The following is a 17,998-nucleotide window of genomic DNA, read 5'->3' on the forward strand; positions in this document are numbered from 1 at the left end:
AATAATCACCTGAAAGGGTATAAATTCAAATTGAGGAAAGACAGATGTAGGATAGGCGTGAGGAAATTTGCCTTTAGCCAGCGGGTGGTTGATTGGTGGAACAGACTTCCATCCCTTGTCGTGGAGGTTGATAACCTGAATAAGTTTAAGGCTCAGCAGGACAGGTATTTCGAACGAACAGAGGGGTGAAGTGGAAGTGGTTATTTTTTATTTATTTATTATTTTTTTTTTATGGCTGATGCTGCATAAGCTTGCTTTCTTGCATCAAATGCCTCTACTAATGCTAATTTGCAAAATTTAAGTCTTTCTTTCTAAGAGCAACCTTTTGTTCCATTCAATGAAGCAACCCTTTGTTCCATTCACTAATCTTGTTGCCTTTCTCTGTACTTGTACCCTTTCTCTGTACTTGTACCAACAACTCTACATCCTTCTTAAAATGAGGCCTCCAGACCTGTACACAGTACTCAAGGTGTGGCCTGACCATTGCCTTATACAAGGGGATAATCACCTCCTTATCCCTGCTAGAAAAATTCCTGTATATCATTGACAAGACACTATGAGCTACTCTTGCAGACTGTCTGCACTGCTCAGAAAACTTCATATCTGCCTGCACAATTACCTCAAGATCCTTTTCGTTCCCTACCACTGTCCAGTGTATTACCACAGAGTTGATACATCACTCTGGGGTTACTGCTACCAATCTGTAGTACTTTGCATTTGTCAATGTTAAACTTCATTTGCCACCTCTCAGCCCGTCTGCTCAACTTTTCTAGATCCTGTTGCAGCAGTGTACTGTCATTAGTGTCCTTAAAAACCATGCCAACCTTTGTATCGTTTGCAAACTTGGACATTAAGCTTGATATACCATCATCAATATCATTTATAAATACAGAAAACAAAAATGGACCCAACACCGAACCCTGAGGGACTCCACTAATAACATTAGTCCACAATGAGCAGTGTCCATTGATTACCACTCTCTGTCTTCTCCCACTCAACCATCCCTTTATCCATAGAAACGATTTGCCTCCAATGCCACCATTGGAGGCAAATTTGTTCAGCTCCAATTTGTTCAGCAGTCTTCCATGTGCAACAGTATCAAAAACCTTTCTAAGATCCAAATATATGATATCCAAGTTATACCCTGCATCCAGTTTCTTTGTGACTACATCATAGTATCCAATCAAATTGGTCAGGCAAGACTTTCCCTTAACAAAACCATGCTGTGTCCGAGCTATAACTGAAGTCTTGTCTAGATGATCCTGCAGTGCTTCTTTAACCAGTGCCTCCATTAATTTTCCTGGAACAGAAGTTAAACTAACAGGTCTATAATTACTTGTCACCCTTTGATCCTCCTTTGTGAATTGGGGTCACATTTGCACATCTCCAGTCCATGGGTACCTCTCCTGAGTCCATAAAAGCTCTCATGATTATGGCTAAGGGTTTGCTTACTTCATTTACTGCCTCCTTTAATATAACTGGATAGATTCCATTAACCTCGGGTGCCTTTTTTATGTTTATCTTCAACAATTTCTCCTCAACTTTCCTCTCAGTTATTACAAAATCATCTAGCTCACCGCCAGAATTTAACAGACCCCTGGCATTTCCCTTTCTGAATAACTCCTCATGGGTGGATGTAGATGCAAAATACTCATTTAGTTTTTTAGCCACCTGAGAAGGATCATGAATATTCATTGGACCAATTAGATTCATCCCTTTCCTTCTAGAGTTTACATAGGTAAAGAACTCTTTTTTTTTTTTTTTTTTTTCTTTGCATCCTTTGCCAAGGATTTCTCATCTGCGTTTGCCTGCCTAATCTCCTTTGTGACTTGGTTACAGACCAGCTTATATCTATCATAGGCTTCCATGTCACCCATTAATTTATATGTATCCCATGCATTTTTCTTCTCTGCCATATGTCTCATTAGTTCATCTGACATCCATTTAGGCCTAAACCTTGAACAATATTTCTTAGTTGGTATGTAAAGCTTAGTAGCTTCCAAGATAAATTCTTTGAATGCTTCCCATTTTGAATTTGCTGTTGGTAACATCATCAGTTGGTCCCACCGTATAGAATTTAAATACTGTCTCAGACCACTGTAGTCGCCTTTATGAAAGCAAAAACCCTTCCCTTTACCCCTGATGGTAGTTAAATCTTTGAGTAAATCCCACTTCAGCATACTGTGATCACTGTCACCTAGTGGTTCATTTATCTGCAGATTCTTAATGCATGAAGAATCACTACTGATAATCAGATCAAGAATATTACTCCCTCTAGTTGCCTTCCGAACATGCTGATGTAGAAAACAATCATCCAATAAATCCACAAAAGCCTTGCCAATGTGTGAGTGACCAACAAACAAATTACGGTCAATATCTGGGAAATTAAAATCCCCTATTATAAGACTCTCTGATTTACTGGCCCACTCTATTTCCCTGTACAGTTTCTTATTATACTCAGTCACTAATCCTATGACACACTCCTACTCTCAATTTTGATCTCCCAATGCTTTATGTCACACCAAACTGATTCGACACTGCACTGTCCAGCAATGTCGACTGGCTTCACTTCCTTGGATTTTGTGTTTCTTAACTAATAGCATAACCCCTCCTCCCTGCCTATCCTGTCTATCCTTCCTGTATACATTGTATTCCCCAAATTCCAGTTCTGCATTCCTTATATCTGTGTGACATATCTCTGATATCCCAACAGTATCTGCCTTTGATGTTTTGAGCAATACCCCAAATTCATCAAATTTATTAACCAAACTCCTAGCATCTGTGTACATGCAAGTATACATGCACCTGTTCCTATTCTTAGCTACCCTAACACAACCCATGTTTCCTTGTACTGCAATGACTCCCAACAGTCTCTGAAATACCCTGCATCTTGTTTTCCAGGCTGCTGCTCATTCCAATAAAAGCAATGCAAGAATCACTTTCACCTCTGCCAGTGGCTACTGTTAATCTATTAGTCCTTGTATCCCCCCCAAGCTTGTAGTTTTCCAACCCACCTAACACTGCCTTGATAACATCAGAAAATATTCTTGCACCCTTTCTATTTAAGTGTATCCAATCCCTGTAGAAGCAGTATCTCCTGTTAGCAAGCACAGACCATGCTGAAAAAAATTCTACCGCGTGAGCCTTGACAATCTCTCCTGGACCAAATTGATTGACAAGACTCCCATCATGTCTGGGCAGAATTCCAGACACTTTAAAATTTAACCCTAACCCATGACTTTTTTTCAGCATTGACTCTACTTGTTAAGTAAATCTGTATAACTCTTACTCTTATGGTCATTAGTGCCAATGTGTACAACAATATTTAACCCCAGGGGCTCACATCTTGTGAGTATGAGCTTGGCACACCTAGGGTCCTGAGCTGGATATCATCATTCTTCTCTTTCTTTGTGATTCCCTTCTACTTTAATAATAACAATATCACCTTTTTTGCCCTTAAAAGATATCTGCTCTACAACATCATCAACTTTTGCCCCTGGCAGACATACTCTGATCCTGTTTCACCTATCCTTTTTGCATAATATATTGGTGCCTCCATAGCCAGGTGGGCAGGAGCAGCACTGTGTAGCACATGCTTCTTGATTAGACAGGGGTTTGAGCCAGTGACCACCAAATATGGAGGATGCAGAAAGGTCAGGGAATGACCACCGCATATCCCTGGAGCAATATGGCCTTAGTTGCTAATGCTCCTAAAAACCAAATAATAATAACAACAACAACAACAGCATAATATATTCCCTGTCTTCCTAACACTAGTCACCAACAATAACTAGTTCCTGTGGGACCAGTGCATTCTGCCATGGAGATTGCTGCTGTGTTGTCTGATGCACTGGAGTGAGCTGTGGCATTGAGTTGGGCAGCTTGAGAGCTTGATGGGGCCCCAAATATTAATTTCTTTGAGGGCATCTACCCTACACCTCAAATTCTCAGATACCCATTAGAATGCTGAATTGGCTAATTTCTTCACAGTTGCTGCACTTAGCACACACAAAGACATCCTCCTTGGCTAGATCATTCTATAGAAAGGTCTGCAAACATTTCACATATCATACATTTTTTTAGACTGTGATGTGTTTGAGAATTGCCCCCTTTGGTTCTCCCATGTTACTTTGTGCCCATTGCTTTGCTGCGCTAGTCTGGGTCATGATTCCATTTAAGTAATGTGCTTGTGTATGAGGGTCATACTCAGGATTACTAACAGTCCCACCATCGTGAAGATGCAAGTAGAGGATTTGGCTGTCACAGACCGTCCAGACTTCGCTGAAATTGGGCCCACTTGACTTGAGTGTCACCCGAATATCAGTTCCATCAGCGCTTTAGACCCCCAGGTAGCCAGTACAGCTTGTCTGGCCTATCTGAGAGAATATCTGTGACAACCTCAAGGACCTGATGGAACTTAGTGTCCATTAATTGCTTGGGGATGCTTTTGCCTACATCCCCTTACACTTACTTTCATCCCCCCTCTTCCATACACCCTGTGCTACTGCACTCTATCTAATCACTTTTTTTTTTTTTTTAAGGAACATCTGTCAGAAAGCTGAGGCAAGCCTGACAGATCAGCCAGAAAATTATGGCCAGCCCAGCTACCTCCTTGTGGTGTGTGCGGGCAATGTGGCGTCCCACCAGGCACCCTGTGGCCAAATGCCAGGATACAACAGAACCCAACACAATACTACACATTCAACACAACACGTTTCTGGCATTTACAATAGTATTATATTTCTGCACAGTGTACATATGGTGCAGATGTGGGAAACCACAGGTGGTGCCTGACTAACACAATGCATGCTATGTTTTTGTGAAAAATTTTTGTCCTTGGTTATTTTCTCCTTGATTGATGCTAGTGTTTACCAAAAATGAGCCAGTTATCCAATTTTTAAGACTGAAAAGTAATGTGTATGAAGTTTCCATATTTTTCAGTCCATACAAGGGAATGGTTTAGGAAATATATGCACTTATTTACATTGAATTTGTTGAAAAATCTGCACCCTGAACTATTAGATTGAAGATGTCTCAGGGAGTTTCCCCCCCCCCCTTAGTATTTCTTGGTATTCTCTGTTTTGTTGCTGTTTCCCTGAAGTTTTCTTGATATGATGCAAAAGTCTTTCAGATTGATTGCAGATGTAATGCAGTAATTGTTTGAGTGAGGAGACTGACATTACACACCCATTTTATCCAACCACATGTGTAATCACATTCTGTTAGTGGAGGGCTCCATGTAGTGAGGTTTTTTTTTTTTTTTTTTCACGAATTTTTTTTTGAAAAAATAACTTTGTATGTAAATGCTTTTATATATTAATTTGCACTTAGCTGGAGTAAATTTACTGTCAAAAATCAATTGGAATAGAAAAAATTTGGAAAACTGAGATTAACATGGACAATTCCCTCCTCAAATTTTTAAAGCTGCTTTTGTGCTGTTCTGTTATAATCTGTGTCCACAATTAGTTGGATACACAGATAAGAAATTACAGCATGTAGTAAAAAATTTCAGCATTTCTTCCATTAATAGACAAGTTATTTGCAATGACCTTCAAAACATTAGACAGTCAATGGTGTTTAGCCATTGAACTTTAGGGATTTTTTTATTTTGTATGAAAAAAAAAACTATTTATGAGAAACTTTCAGGCAAATTCTTCATCCTAATTTATGTTTGTTATTATCATGACTTATTTATGATTGGTGTTATGATGAAAAGACGTCTAGTCATATTTAATAATCATGATTTCATTTCTAAGGAAAGCATAGTTGGAGATCCCAGGAGACTGATTGTTAGGAATGAACTGCCAGAAAAGTTAGTTGTTTATAAAAATAACACTTTGATGATAAAATTTTTCAAAATTATATTTTTGCTTTATTTATTTATAGGTGCATATGCAATCCCAGGTGGAGTGGAGGGACTTGGCTTCATTAAAACAAAGTATGCTAATTATTCAGATGACTTTCCCGATGCTGAAATTCACTTTGTGTCTGGTAGCGTAGTGTCTGATGGTGGCCATACTTTTAAACGAGTCCAAGGATTCTCAGATGAGGTACGTTGATTTTCCTTTAATTTTGATAAAGATCAATGAGATTAACCTGATTTCATTAGAGTTCAGCATATGCAAATACTGTTTTGAGGTAAGGCAGTTGTACCCCACTAGAACTTAATGAAAATACCAGCCACCTTCTAATATTCTCTGTAAATATTTTTTATTGCAAGATGCATTTGTTTGTCTTGCCCTTTGCTCTTTCTCTATGCAGCACAAAGGCAATTCAAAAAATAATGACGATTTATTTATACTTAATAAATTCAATAATTAAACATCTTGAAATAATGTTTTGTGGTCTGGTATATTTATATTTTGTGGACAATTTAACAATTCATATCCATGACTCAAATAGTTTCTGAAGTGAAGGTAGTACAATGTCAGGCAGCTCGTTAAGGCATTCACAATACGAGATATAACAAGAACAATGCCATTTTACCATTTTTGGTAATTCACTACGTACAAACACAATGCTAGTGCACTAACCTGTTATGTATAGTTTATGAAGGTGTTATCTCCCTTATGAGACTGAATCTAGATTGAGAAGTACTCAGTAATTCAATTTTTAAATTCTGAAGATAAAACATTCAGAATCTGAGGAATTGGGATAGCAGTATGATGCATTTTTTGGAAAAATGAAAGTTTATGAATGGGTAGAACTGTTTATGAAAACTGACTTCTACTGAGTGAAGGAATTTTATTGTAGCATGGCAGTTATAGCCAAGCACAAGAAAAGAGCTGTATGGTGCTGTTCTTCAAAAGGGTGTATTGGATCAGTGTGAGAAAGTTTCTCATAGTATCCCCAGACTGGAAAATGAAGGTCAGACACTTCTGATAAAGGCAACTAAGAGCTCTAAACTCAGTTGAAGAGATTATTCTAACAAATTCTAACATCATACAGTGGGACCAACTGATGATGCTACCAACAGCAAACTCAAAATGGGAAGCATTCAAGGAACTAATCTTGGAGGCTACCAGGCTTTACATACCAACTAAGAAATATTGTTCCAGGTTTAGGCCTAAATGGTTGTCAGATGAACTAATGAGACATGTGGCAGAGAAGAAAAATGCATGGAATACATACAAATTAATGGGTGACATGGAAGCCTATGATAAATATAAGTTGGTCTGTAACCAAGTCACAAAGGAGATTAGGCAGGCAAAGGCAGATTATGAAAAACCCTTGGCAAAGGATGCAAAGAAAAACAGAAAAGAGTTCTTTACCTATTTAAACTCAAGAAGGAAAGGGATGAATCAGATTGGTCCACTGGATATTGATGATTCAACAGTTGAGGATCCTGCTCAGGTGGCTAACAATCTAAACGAGTATTTTGCATCTACATTCACACATGAGGAGTTATTCAGGAAGGAGAATGATGTAGGTAAAGTAAACATTGGCAGTGAGCTGGATGATTTTGTAATAACTGAGAGGAAAGTGGAGGAGAGATTGTTGAGGATAAACATAAAAAAGGCACCTGGGGTGGATGGGATCTATCCAGTTATATTAAAGGAGGCAGCAAAGGAAGTAAGCATACCCCTAGCCATAATTATGAGAGCTTCTTTGGACTCAGGTGAGGTACCCATAGACTGGAGATGTGCAAATGTAACCCCAATTCACAAAGGAGGATCAAAGGCTGACACAAGTAATTATAGACCTGTTAGTTTAACTTCTGTTCCAGGTAAACTAATGGAGGCACTGGTTAAAAAGCACTGCAGGATCATCTAGACAAGAATTCAGTTATAGCTCAGACGCAGCATGGTTTTGTTAAGGGCAGGTCTTGCCTGACCAATTTGATTGGATACTATGATGTAGTCACAAAAGAACTGGATGCAGGGAATAACTTTGATATTATATATTTGGATCTTAGAAAGGCTTTTGATACTGTTGCACATGGAAGACTGCTGCACAAATTGGAGCAGTGTGGCATTGGAGGCAAATTGCTGCTATGGATAAGGGGATGGTTGAGTGGCAGAAGACAGAGTGGTAATCAATGGACACTGCTCAACGTGGACTAATGTTATTAGTGGAGTTCCTCAGGGTTCAGTGTTGGGTCCGTTGTTGTTTTCGGTGTTTATGAATGATATTGATGATGGGATATCAAGTTTAATGTCCAAGTTTGCAGATGATACAAAGGTTGGCAGGGTCGTTAAGGACACCACTGACGCTATGCTGCTGCAACAGGATCTGGAAAGGTTGAACAGATGGGCTGAGAGGTGGCAAATGAAGTTTAACATTGACAAATGTAAAGTACTACATATGGGAAACAGTAACCCCAGAGCAACATATCAACTCTGCGGTACTACACTGACAGTGGTGGAGAATGAAAAGGACCTGGGGGTAATTGTGCAGGCAGATATGAAGTTCTCTGAGCAGTGCAGACGAGCTGCAAGAGTAGCTCATGGTGTCTTGTCAATGACATACAGGAATTTTTCTAGCAGAGATAAGGAGGTGATTATTCCCTTGTATAAGGCAATGGTTAGGCCACATCTTGAGTACTGTATACAGGTCTGGAGGCCTCATTTCAAGAAGGATGTAGAGCTGCTGGAACGGATACAGAGAAGGGCAACAAGATTAGTGAATGGAACAAAGGGTTGCTCTTACGAAGAAAGGCTTAAGTTTTGCAAATTACAGAGTCTACAGACTAGGCACTGGCGAGGTGATCTGATAGAGGTGTATAAGGCTTTGAATGGTTTGAGCATGCTCAATGCCAATGGGATTCTTCATCTTGCTCAGAATAATCAGCTCAGAGGGCATAAATTCAAATTGAGGAAGGACGGATGTCGGATAGATGTGCGGAAATTTGCCTTTGGCCAGCGGGTGGTTGGTGGAACCGACTTCCATCACTTGATGTTGAAGTTGATAGCCTAAACAAATTTAAGGCTCAACTGGACAGGTATTTCGAGCAAACAGAGGGGTGAAATGGGAGTGGTGTGTTTTTTTTGTTTTTGTTTTTTTTTTTTTTGGCTGATGCTGAATAAGCTTGCTTTCTTGCATCATATGCCTCTACTAATGCTAATGCAAATTAATGCTTTCATGAAAGAGATACAAATACATAGAAACAGTGAAGGAACTTGAACTCCAAAGTAATATGAAGATTAAATTCTTAGGAATAACTCACAGCCAAAAGAAATTGGATAGAAGTTAATAGTATATAATGTTGAACAAAATGTTGGTAGAGAGGATTTCTTAAGTTACTTGTTTTGAGAAAAACTTTAGTGTATTTGGGGATATCTAAGGATGACTTTAGTGCTGTAGCATGACTAAAATTGGACCAGGAATAGGTTAGATAATTGAGATGACTAGAAGAACTAGGCAATATTTTCTCCAAAAGAATAGTTTTTTATTGGTTTCATATCTTACAGGTTGAATGATTTTTATGTGGTGATAATCTATTACAAGTGTCAGCGGTATGGCCATGTGGCTAGAACATGTAACAATGATAGTTCGTTGTGTAGTCACTGTGCAGGTTTAAATTATACTTTACAGGGCTTGCCTAAACAGAAGCAAAAAAAGGAAAGGTGTGCAAATAGTATAGCAAGATTGGTGCACTGTATATAGGATAAAACTTGCTCTGAATACATTCGAGTATTAGGCATAATCAAAGAATAAACCAAGAGGTCACTAATGACTAGTAATATCAGTGATAAACAGTATTTCTCTTTAGTTACTCAATCAGCACAATTAAAAGTATTACATATTGGTGATAGATGAAGTATATATAGTGTCAACCAAATATAAAATTGATATAGCCTGTATTCAGGATCCATATAATGTGAAAGGTTATGCAAGTGGTTCTGTTATTGTGAGAGTCATTTATGAAGGTGATAGAGAACTTGGGACAGCAATCATTGTATTTAATGATGAATTGATGGTGATTGCTCTAGACTACTTATTTTATATAGAACACTCAGTTTGTGACTGTAGAGTCAAAAGTGAGTAAAAACAATCATCTCTCTGTATTGTCAACAAGCCACTGCAATGAAGAGATATAAAGAATACCTAAGAAAAGTGCTAGATCAGTTAAGTAATTTTCCAGTAGTAATTTATATGGATTGTAGTGCTAAATCTCCAATGTAGTTTAATGAGATCAGGGATGAATGTGGTAAAGTCCTTGAGGAATTTTGTCACATCAAGGAAATTAGACATGCATAACCTACCGTGTATGGGACATATGTTTTCCATTCCACTGTAAATGACCATTCCAATATTGAGCTTGTAAGAACCCATTCTTACAACTCCTAATAATAATATTTGTTATATTGTGAAAAATTATTATAGTTTTAAACAGACAGCATTAAGCAATTTACTTGCGCGCCTCTTTTGTTCGTTTCAGTAGAGCGGATTAGCGTTAGCAACAGGGGGGGCCTGTTTGAAATGAAACTAAACAATCGGAGTGGCAGTTTTGGTTACGGTAAGTAGAGCGGGAGCGGCACTGCAGAAAAAAGGGACAAAGGAATGCTCACCCCCACAAGAAAGGGTTTGGACTCTGTAGAGGAAGGACTTGAGATCATAGAGCAAGCCGAGATCGGGTGTCATAGTACTGTATAAACAGGCCGACACCGAAGTACGCTCTTATAAATTTCAAGGGCAGCTACTTAAAAAGGGGCATGACAAAAGGGGTAAGTGGACTAGGATGGTCAGAAGAGAGTTCTAGAAATTTCTTAGCATCTGGATGTCCCCACTTCGAAAAAAACAGCGCGACCTACCAGAACGTGGGCCGAGACAACTGAAAGAGAAATAAGTGAATAAGAATAAAGATGAAGATAGAGAAATAGTAAATGATTGGTTAAGAAAAGAGGGAGAGAGATGAACAAAAAGGAGATGGGGAGTGTGTGAGAGAGAGAGAGAGAGAGAGAGAGAGAGAGAGAGAGAGAGAGAGAGAGAGAGAGAGAGAGAGAGAGAGAGAGAGAGTCCGAGACAGAGAAGCATGAGAAGAGGTCTGAGAGAATCGCTGAAGAGCGAGAGATTTTTTTTGGGAGTGAGAATGGTGTTGGAGGTGTGTGGAAATTGTTAAAAGGGGAGTTTTGGAAATGGCACAGTTCAGTGGGCATTAATGGTAGAAAAAGGGAAACACGATTGAGAATAAAATCTGATCAAGCTTCAAACAGATGGCCAAGGCAGCAACCCTGGAGAAAAGTCCTTGTGTGTTGAGAAAACCGGCAGAGAGCAGTGTGATGATGTGCGCCTAGTGAATCCGCAAGGGCCAAGCCCAGAGAAATGACCGCTGGAAAAGACCTGAGACTGGAAGCACCCATCCAGGTAGAGAGAGAAGAAAGTGCAAGTAAGTTTGGAAAATTTTTCTAATAAAAAGACTGTATATAAAGAAAACATAAACTGGTGAGAAATGAATAAGACAGTTAGAGGAGGTTTATGATGAACTGAATACTGTATTGTAAAAGATAGAAAAGGGGGGAAAAAATTTTAAAAAATAGATAAAGAAAGAGAGTGAGTGTGTTACCTATCTATGTTAGAAGTATGTGTAAAATAAAGGAATGTATTAAGTGTGTTACTGTTGCTAACGAAATAGTCTGTACTCTGGAGAAGTATTCTAGTTGTTCATAGCCTACCGAAGGCTCAGAAGGATATGCCCAATTAGATGTTCAGATGCATAGAGTGAGAGAGGAAGAATAATATAATTACCCATATGTAATTGCATATGTTAGTATAGTTAGTACTTTGTATTGTTTGAAAGTTGTAGAAGGTTATGAATTCATTGAAAGAAAGGAAAGGTGTGAATATTATGTTAGCAATAAGAGAGTTGAGGAATTTTGACATCTTGAATTATTCAATGTGTGTATTTTGATTATGTACTAAAACGGCGAAATAAACTTTTATGTTAGTAACATATGTCTTGTCCTTGGAGAGAAACACCACAGCTCTATAGCAAGTATCTGGAATTATCCTGGCAAGGGAAGTATAAAAAATAAAAATCCTCATTACTTGGAATCGTCTGACAAAAAAAAAAAAGGGGGTTAAATGGAATTAATTTATTGAGCAGCAAATACCTTGTGGGCCTTGGAAGGGAAGTGAGGACCCCTGTTTCAGAATTTAAATTTAAAACAGCAGCGTATTGAGGTTCCAAGGTAGCTAGAATCTAAAATAGTATAAAGGTTCCCATAATTGGCATTAGCATTAGTAGAGGCATTTGATGCAAGAAAGCAAGCTTATGCAGCATCAGCCAAAAAAAATAAAAAATAAATAAAAAAATAACCACTTCCACTTCACCCCTCTGTTCGTTCGAAATACCTGTCCAGCTGAGCCTTAAACTTATTTAGGCTATCAACTTCCACGACAAGGGATGGGAGTCTGTTCCACCCACCAACCACCCGCTGGCTAAAGGCAAATTTCCGCACATCTATCCTACATCTGTCTTTCCTCAATTTGAATTTATGCCCTCTCAGGTGATTTTTCTGAGCTAGAGGAAGAATCCCATCAGCATTGAGCATGCTCAAACCATTCAAGGCTTTGTACACCTCTATCAGATCACCCCGCTGGTGCCTAGTTTCCAGACACTGTAATTTGCAAAACTTAAGCAGTTCTTCGTAAGAGAACCCCTTTGTCCCATTCACCAATCTAGTTGCCCTTCTCTGTACTCGTTCCAGCAGCTCTACATCCTTCCTGAAATGAGGCCTCCAGGCCTGTATACAGTACTCTAGGTGTGGCCTGACCATTGCCTTATACAAGGGAATAATCACCTCCTTATCCCTGCTAGAAAAATTCCTATATATCATTGACAATACACCATGAGCTACTCTTGCAGCTCGTCTGCACTGCTCAGAGAACTTCATATCTGCCTGCACCACCACCCCCAGGTCCCTTTCATTCTCTACCACTGTCAGTGTAGTACCACAGAGTTGATACGTTGCTCTGGGGTTGCTGTTTCCCATATGTAGTACTTTACATTTGTCAATGTTAAACTTCATTTGCCACCTCGAAGCCCATCTGCTCAACCTTTCCAAATCCTGTTGCAGCAGCATAGTGTCAGTAGTGTCCTTGACAACCCTGCCAACCTTCGTATCGTCTGCAAACTTGGACATTAAGCCTGATATACCATCATCAATATCATTTATAAATACAGAAAACAATAAAGGCCCCAATACTGAACCCTGAGGGACTCCACTAATAACATTAGTCCACGATGAGCAGTGTCCATTGATTACCACTCTCTGTCTTCTCCCCCTCAACCACCCCTTTATCCATAGCAGCAACTTGCCTCCAATGCCACACTGCTCCAATTTGTGCAGCAGTCTTCCATGTGCAACAGTATCAAAAGCCTTTCTAAGATCCAAGTATATAATATCAAAGTTATTCCCTGCATCCAGTTCTTTTGTGACTGCATCATAGTATCCAATCAAATTGGTCAGGCAAGACTTCCCCTTAACAAAACCATGCTGTGTCCTAGCTATAACTGAAGTCTTGTCTAGATGATCCTGCAGTGCTTCTTTCACCAGTGCCTCCATTAATTTTCCGGGAACAGAAGTTAAACTCACAGGTCTATAATTACTTGTGTCACCCTTTGATCCCCCTTTGTGAATTGGGGTCACATTTGCACATCTCCAGTCAATGGGTACCTCCCCTGAGTCCAAGGAAGCTCTCATAATTATGGCTAAGGGTTTGCTTACCTCCTTTGCTGCCTCCTTTAATATAACTGGATAGATCCCATCCACCCCAGGTGCCTTTCTTGTGTTTATCTTCAACAATTTCTCCTCCACTTTGCTCTCAGTTATTACAAGATTCTCTAGCTTACTGCTAGAGTTGAATACACCTCTGGCATTCCCCTCGCTGAATAACTCCTCATGTGTGAATGTCGATGCAAAATATTCATTTAGTTTGTTAGCTACCCGAGCAGGGTCATCAACAGTTGACCCATCGATCTCAAGTGGACCAATCTGATTCATCCCCTTCCTTCTAGAGTTTACATAAGTAAAGAACTCTTTGCTGTTTTTCTTCGCATCCCTTGCAAGGATCTCTCGTAATCTGCCTTCGCCTGCCTAACCTCCTTTGTAACTTGGTTACAGATCAACTTGTATCTATCATAGGCGTCCGTGTCACGTGTTAATTTGTATGTATCCCATGCATTTTTCTTCTCTGCCATATGCCTCATTAGTTCATCTGACAACCATTTAGGCCTAAACCTTGAACAATATTTCTTAGTTGGTATGTAAAGCCTAGTAGCTTCCACGATAAGTTCTTTGAATGCTTCCCATTTTGAATTTGCTGTTGGCAATATCATCAGTTGATCCCACTGTATAGAATTTAAATACTGTCTCAGTCCATTGTAGTCGCCTTTACGAAAGCAATACCCCTTCCCTTTACCCCTAATGGTAGTTACCTCTTTGAGTAACTCCCACTTCAGCACACTGTGATCACTGCCACCAAGTGGTTCATTTATCTGCAGATTCTTAATGCATGAAGAATCACTACTGATAATCAAATCAAGAGTATTACTCCCTCTAGTTGCCTCCCGAACATGCTGATGTAGAAAACAATCATCCAATAAATCCACAAAAGCCTTGCTACTGTGTGAGTGACCAGCCCCCAAATTCCAGTCAATATCTGGGAAATTAAAATCCCCCATTATAAGAATTTAAATTTAAAACAGCAGCGTATTGAGGTTCCAAGGTAGCTAGAATCTAAAATAGTATACAGGTTCCCATAATTGGCTTTGTAGCTCCCCCCACAAACTGACTGTTGTTATGAATGGAAGTGCCAGTAAGCTAATTAATGATTGGTCCATTGAGATGGATTGGATATATAGCAATCAGGTTCACACTAGATAATTTAGCAGTGCCTAATCTTTCTGTAAAACAGCTTGGATGTTTTTCAATTAAAAATGCTAGCGCTAGGATATGTTCGAATTAACCAGAGAAAGGTTACAGGAATTTTCTGCCTCCCCCCCCCCAAGTGCTAAGCTATTTTTCTAGTGCTAGCTTTTCATTTTTTTTTTTTTTTTTTTTTTTTTTCTGCTAGTAACATACTGCTTTCCTACTCTTCTGATCACTTGGTCACTGGTTTGCACTGCTCCTGCCTCCACATGGCAGGGCTGGTGAACTGGGGCAAAAGTTATCTCCCAGGGTAGGGTTAAAAGGAGAAATTGTGGATTAGACAACTATTCTGCACTTGAACACTCATCTCACTCTGACCCAAATGAAATGGACCATAACTTATCTCAACGCAGTGGGATTACAAAAAAAATTAGCATCAACAGGAATATCCAATGTTACTTATTATGTTCTCTTTTGTCTAAATCTGCAAGTACCCTTTCACCATTTGTAATTCAGAAATATTTAAGGAAATGTGGCTGGTTCACTAATAATGAAAAGACTGATCTGGAGATTTACTCATTGAACAGCTAACCAGCATAATTCCATTGCTACCAAACCCCTAAAGGAGTGATTACCACTTGAAATTATGTTATACTTTTAAATCTGTTGCATAGAATATTAAAATAATATAGAATAACAGAAGAAGAAAATACCTGTTATAATCCTGGATCATGCTAAAACTAATTATCATCTTAGTAATTCTTTGTCCAGATCTAGACTGGAAGGAAAACTTAACCTTTGTGTTTGTACTTTGTTTCAGACTCATTTTGGAATATTAATCCATTTTGATATAAATATTAGTGGCTTGTGCAACCAAAGCTGCAATTTTATTTTATTGGATTTTAATTTTTTTTTTCTGTTTCTTTTATTTCAGATGTATTATTTTAATGCAAAACTTCATTCTGTGCAATATATTTTGTGTAATGTCCCTCATAGTTCTGAAGATATCCACTTTCTGGTAGTTGGGTCTATTTTAATTTTGACATCAACGACAAAATAGGCCCTGCTGAATGCAACATAGAGCTGGCCATGACTAAATACACATCAGGACAGATTCCCAACTTTTCAAATGTTTGCCCTTGGATTCTGTTGATAGTAATAGCAAAAGCAAGGTGAATAGGAAACTGTTTTCTTTTGAAGGTAAAATGTATGTAGTATGGACATAATGGGTGTGATTGCTACAATACCTTTGTGCAAGAAAATCATCAAAAATGAAATATTGGCCACTTGGACCATGTTTCCCCCCCCCCCAATAATCTTATTCCCAATTGGAGATTGGCTTCAGCCAATCTACAGAAAAAAAACCCAGTAGAAACAGGCTCAGATGTTAAAATATATTGATTCTCAGTTCAAACTTTAGCAAATATAATGCAAGAAAGCAAGCTTATATAGTATCAGCCAAAAAAAAAAAAAAAAATCCTTCCTCTTTCATCCATCTATTTGCTCCAAAAGTTTTTATAGTTCAGCTTTGAATTTATTTAAGCTATCAACAACAGATGGAAGTTTGTTCCAGCAATCAACCACCTGCTGGCTAAAGGCAAATTTCCACACATCTATTCTACAACTGTCTTTCATCAATTTGAATTTATGCTCCCTTAGGTGTTGAATCTGAGCAAGGGGTAAAATCCCATCAGAATTGAGCTTGCTGAAACCATTCAAGGCCTTTTGCACTTCAATCAGATCACCTTACAGGTGCTTAGTCACCAGATGCTGCAATTTGCAGAATGTAAGCCTTTCTTGATAACAGTAACTCTGTTCCACTCACTAATCTCGTTGCCCTTCTCTGTACACTTTCTAGCAGCTCTACATAATTTCCTAAAATGAGGCCTCCAGACTTGTATGCAGTACTTAAGGTGTGGCCTGACCATTGCCTTATACAAGGAGATAATCACCTCCTTATCCCTGCTAGCAAAATTCATATATATCATTGACTAGACCACATGAGCTACCCTTGCAGCCTGTCTGCACTGCTCAGAAAACTTAGTCTGACTGTGCAATTACCCCCAGGTCTTTTTTTCATTCTCCACTACCCTGAGTGAAGTACCACACACACACACAGTTGGTATGTTACTCTGGGATTACTGCTACCCATATGCCATTACCCCAGTAAATGCTACCCATTTTTCAAAGTTAAACTTCAGATGCCACTTCTCAGCACATCTGCTCAACTTTTCTAGATACTGTTGCAGTAGCATACCATCCTTACTGTCATTAACAACCCTACCAACTTTTGTATCATCTGCAAACTTCGACATTAAGCCTAATATACCTTCATCAGTGTCATTGATAAATACAGAACTATGTATATATTAAGTGCTATAGCATCATTACAATAGACATTACATTATATTGAATTAACAGAATATTTATAAGGCGGCATCGTTTTAAGTTATATCTCATATTGTGAATACCTTCACAACAAGTTGCCATGATATTGTACTACTTCGAATACGTAACGCTTCACCTAAGGAGAAGACTAATGTTACTTATTCTCAGATGGATACCACCACCCAGACGGCACCGTTTCAGGGATATTTGGCCCTTCTTTGGTGGGTGAGTAGGTACCCAAGTGATGCAATGATGGCAAAACAGTTATGAAGTATAACTCCACAACATATGGAGTTATACTTCATAACTGTTTTATAACTTCATAACTGCATCTTGTTCTAAATACAGAACATAACATTGGGGCCAACACCAAACCCTGGGGGACTCCACTAATAATATTAGTCCACAAAGAGCAGTGTCCATTGATTACCATTCTGTCTTCTCGAAGTAAAATATCCCTTCAGCCACAGTAACAACTTGCCCTTAATGCAATACTGCTCTAAATTATACACTAGTCTTCCATGTGCAACAGTATCAAAAGGATTTCCTAAAATCCAAGTATATGATATCAAAATTATTTTTTGGATCCAGTTCCTTTGTAACCACATTATAGTATCCAATCAAATTGGTCGGACAAGACTTCCCCTTAACACACCCATGCTGTGTCTGAACTACAACTGCAGTCTTGCCTAGATGATCGTGCGGAGCTTCTTTGACCAATGATTCCATTATATTTCCCTGGAAGAGAAGTTAACATAACAGGTCTGTAATTATTTGTGTCACCCTTTGATCCCCCC

The 17,998-nt window shown here is 38.8% G+C and overlaps 1 protein-coding gene across 1 annotated transcript in view; it reads left to right on the forward strand.

Annotated features, from left to right (window-relative positions):
- Positions 1 to 17,998, forward strand: part of LOC150075015 (glucose dehydrogenase [FAD, quinone]-like) — a 138,222-nt gene that overhangs the window by 108,710 nt on the left and 11,514 nt on the right. The window contains exon 8 of the mRNA XM_090389041.1: positions 5,887 to 6,050. Coding sequence (XP_090245167.1) covers positions 5,887 to 6,050 — 164 coding nt within the window. The remainder of the gene's footprint in view (positions 1 to 5,886; positions 6,051 to 17,998) is intronic.

The sequence above is a fragment of the Mastigoproctus giganteus genome, chromosome 14, assembly GCF_048544385.1.
Source record: "Mastigoproctus giganteus isolate SK-2022 chromosome 14, ASM4854438v1, whole genome shotgun sequence".
Classification (NCBI taxonomy): Eukaryota; Metazoa; Arthropoda; class Arachnida; order Uropygi; family Thelyphonidae; genus Mastigoproctus; species Mastigoproctus giganteus.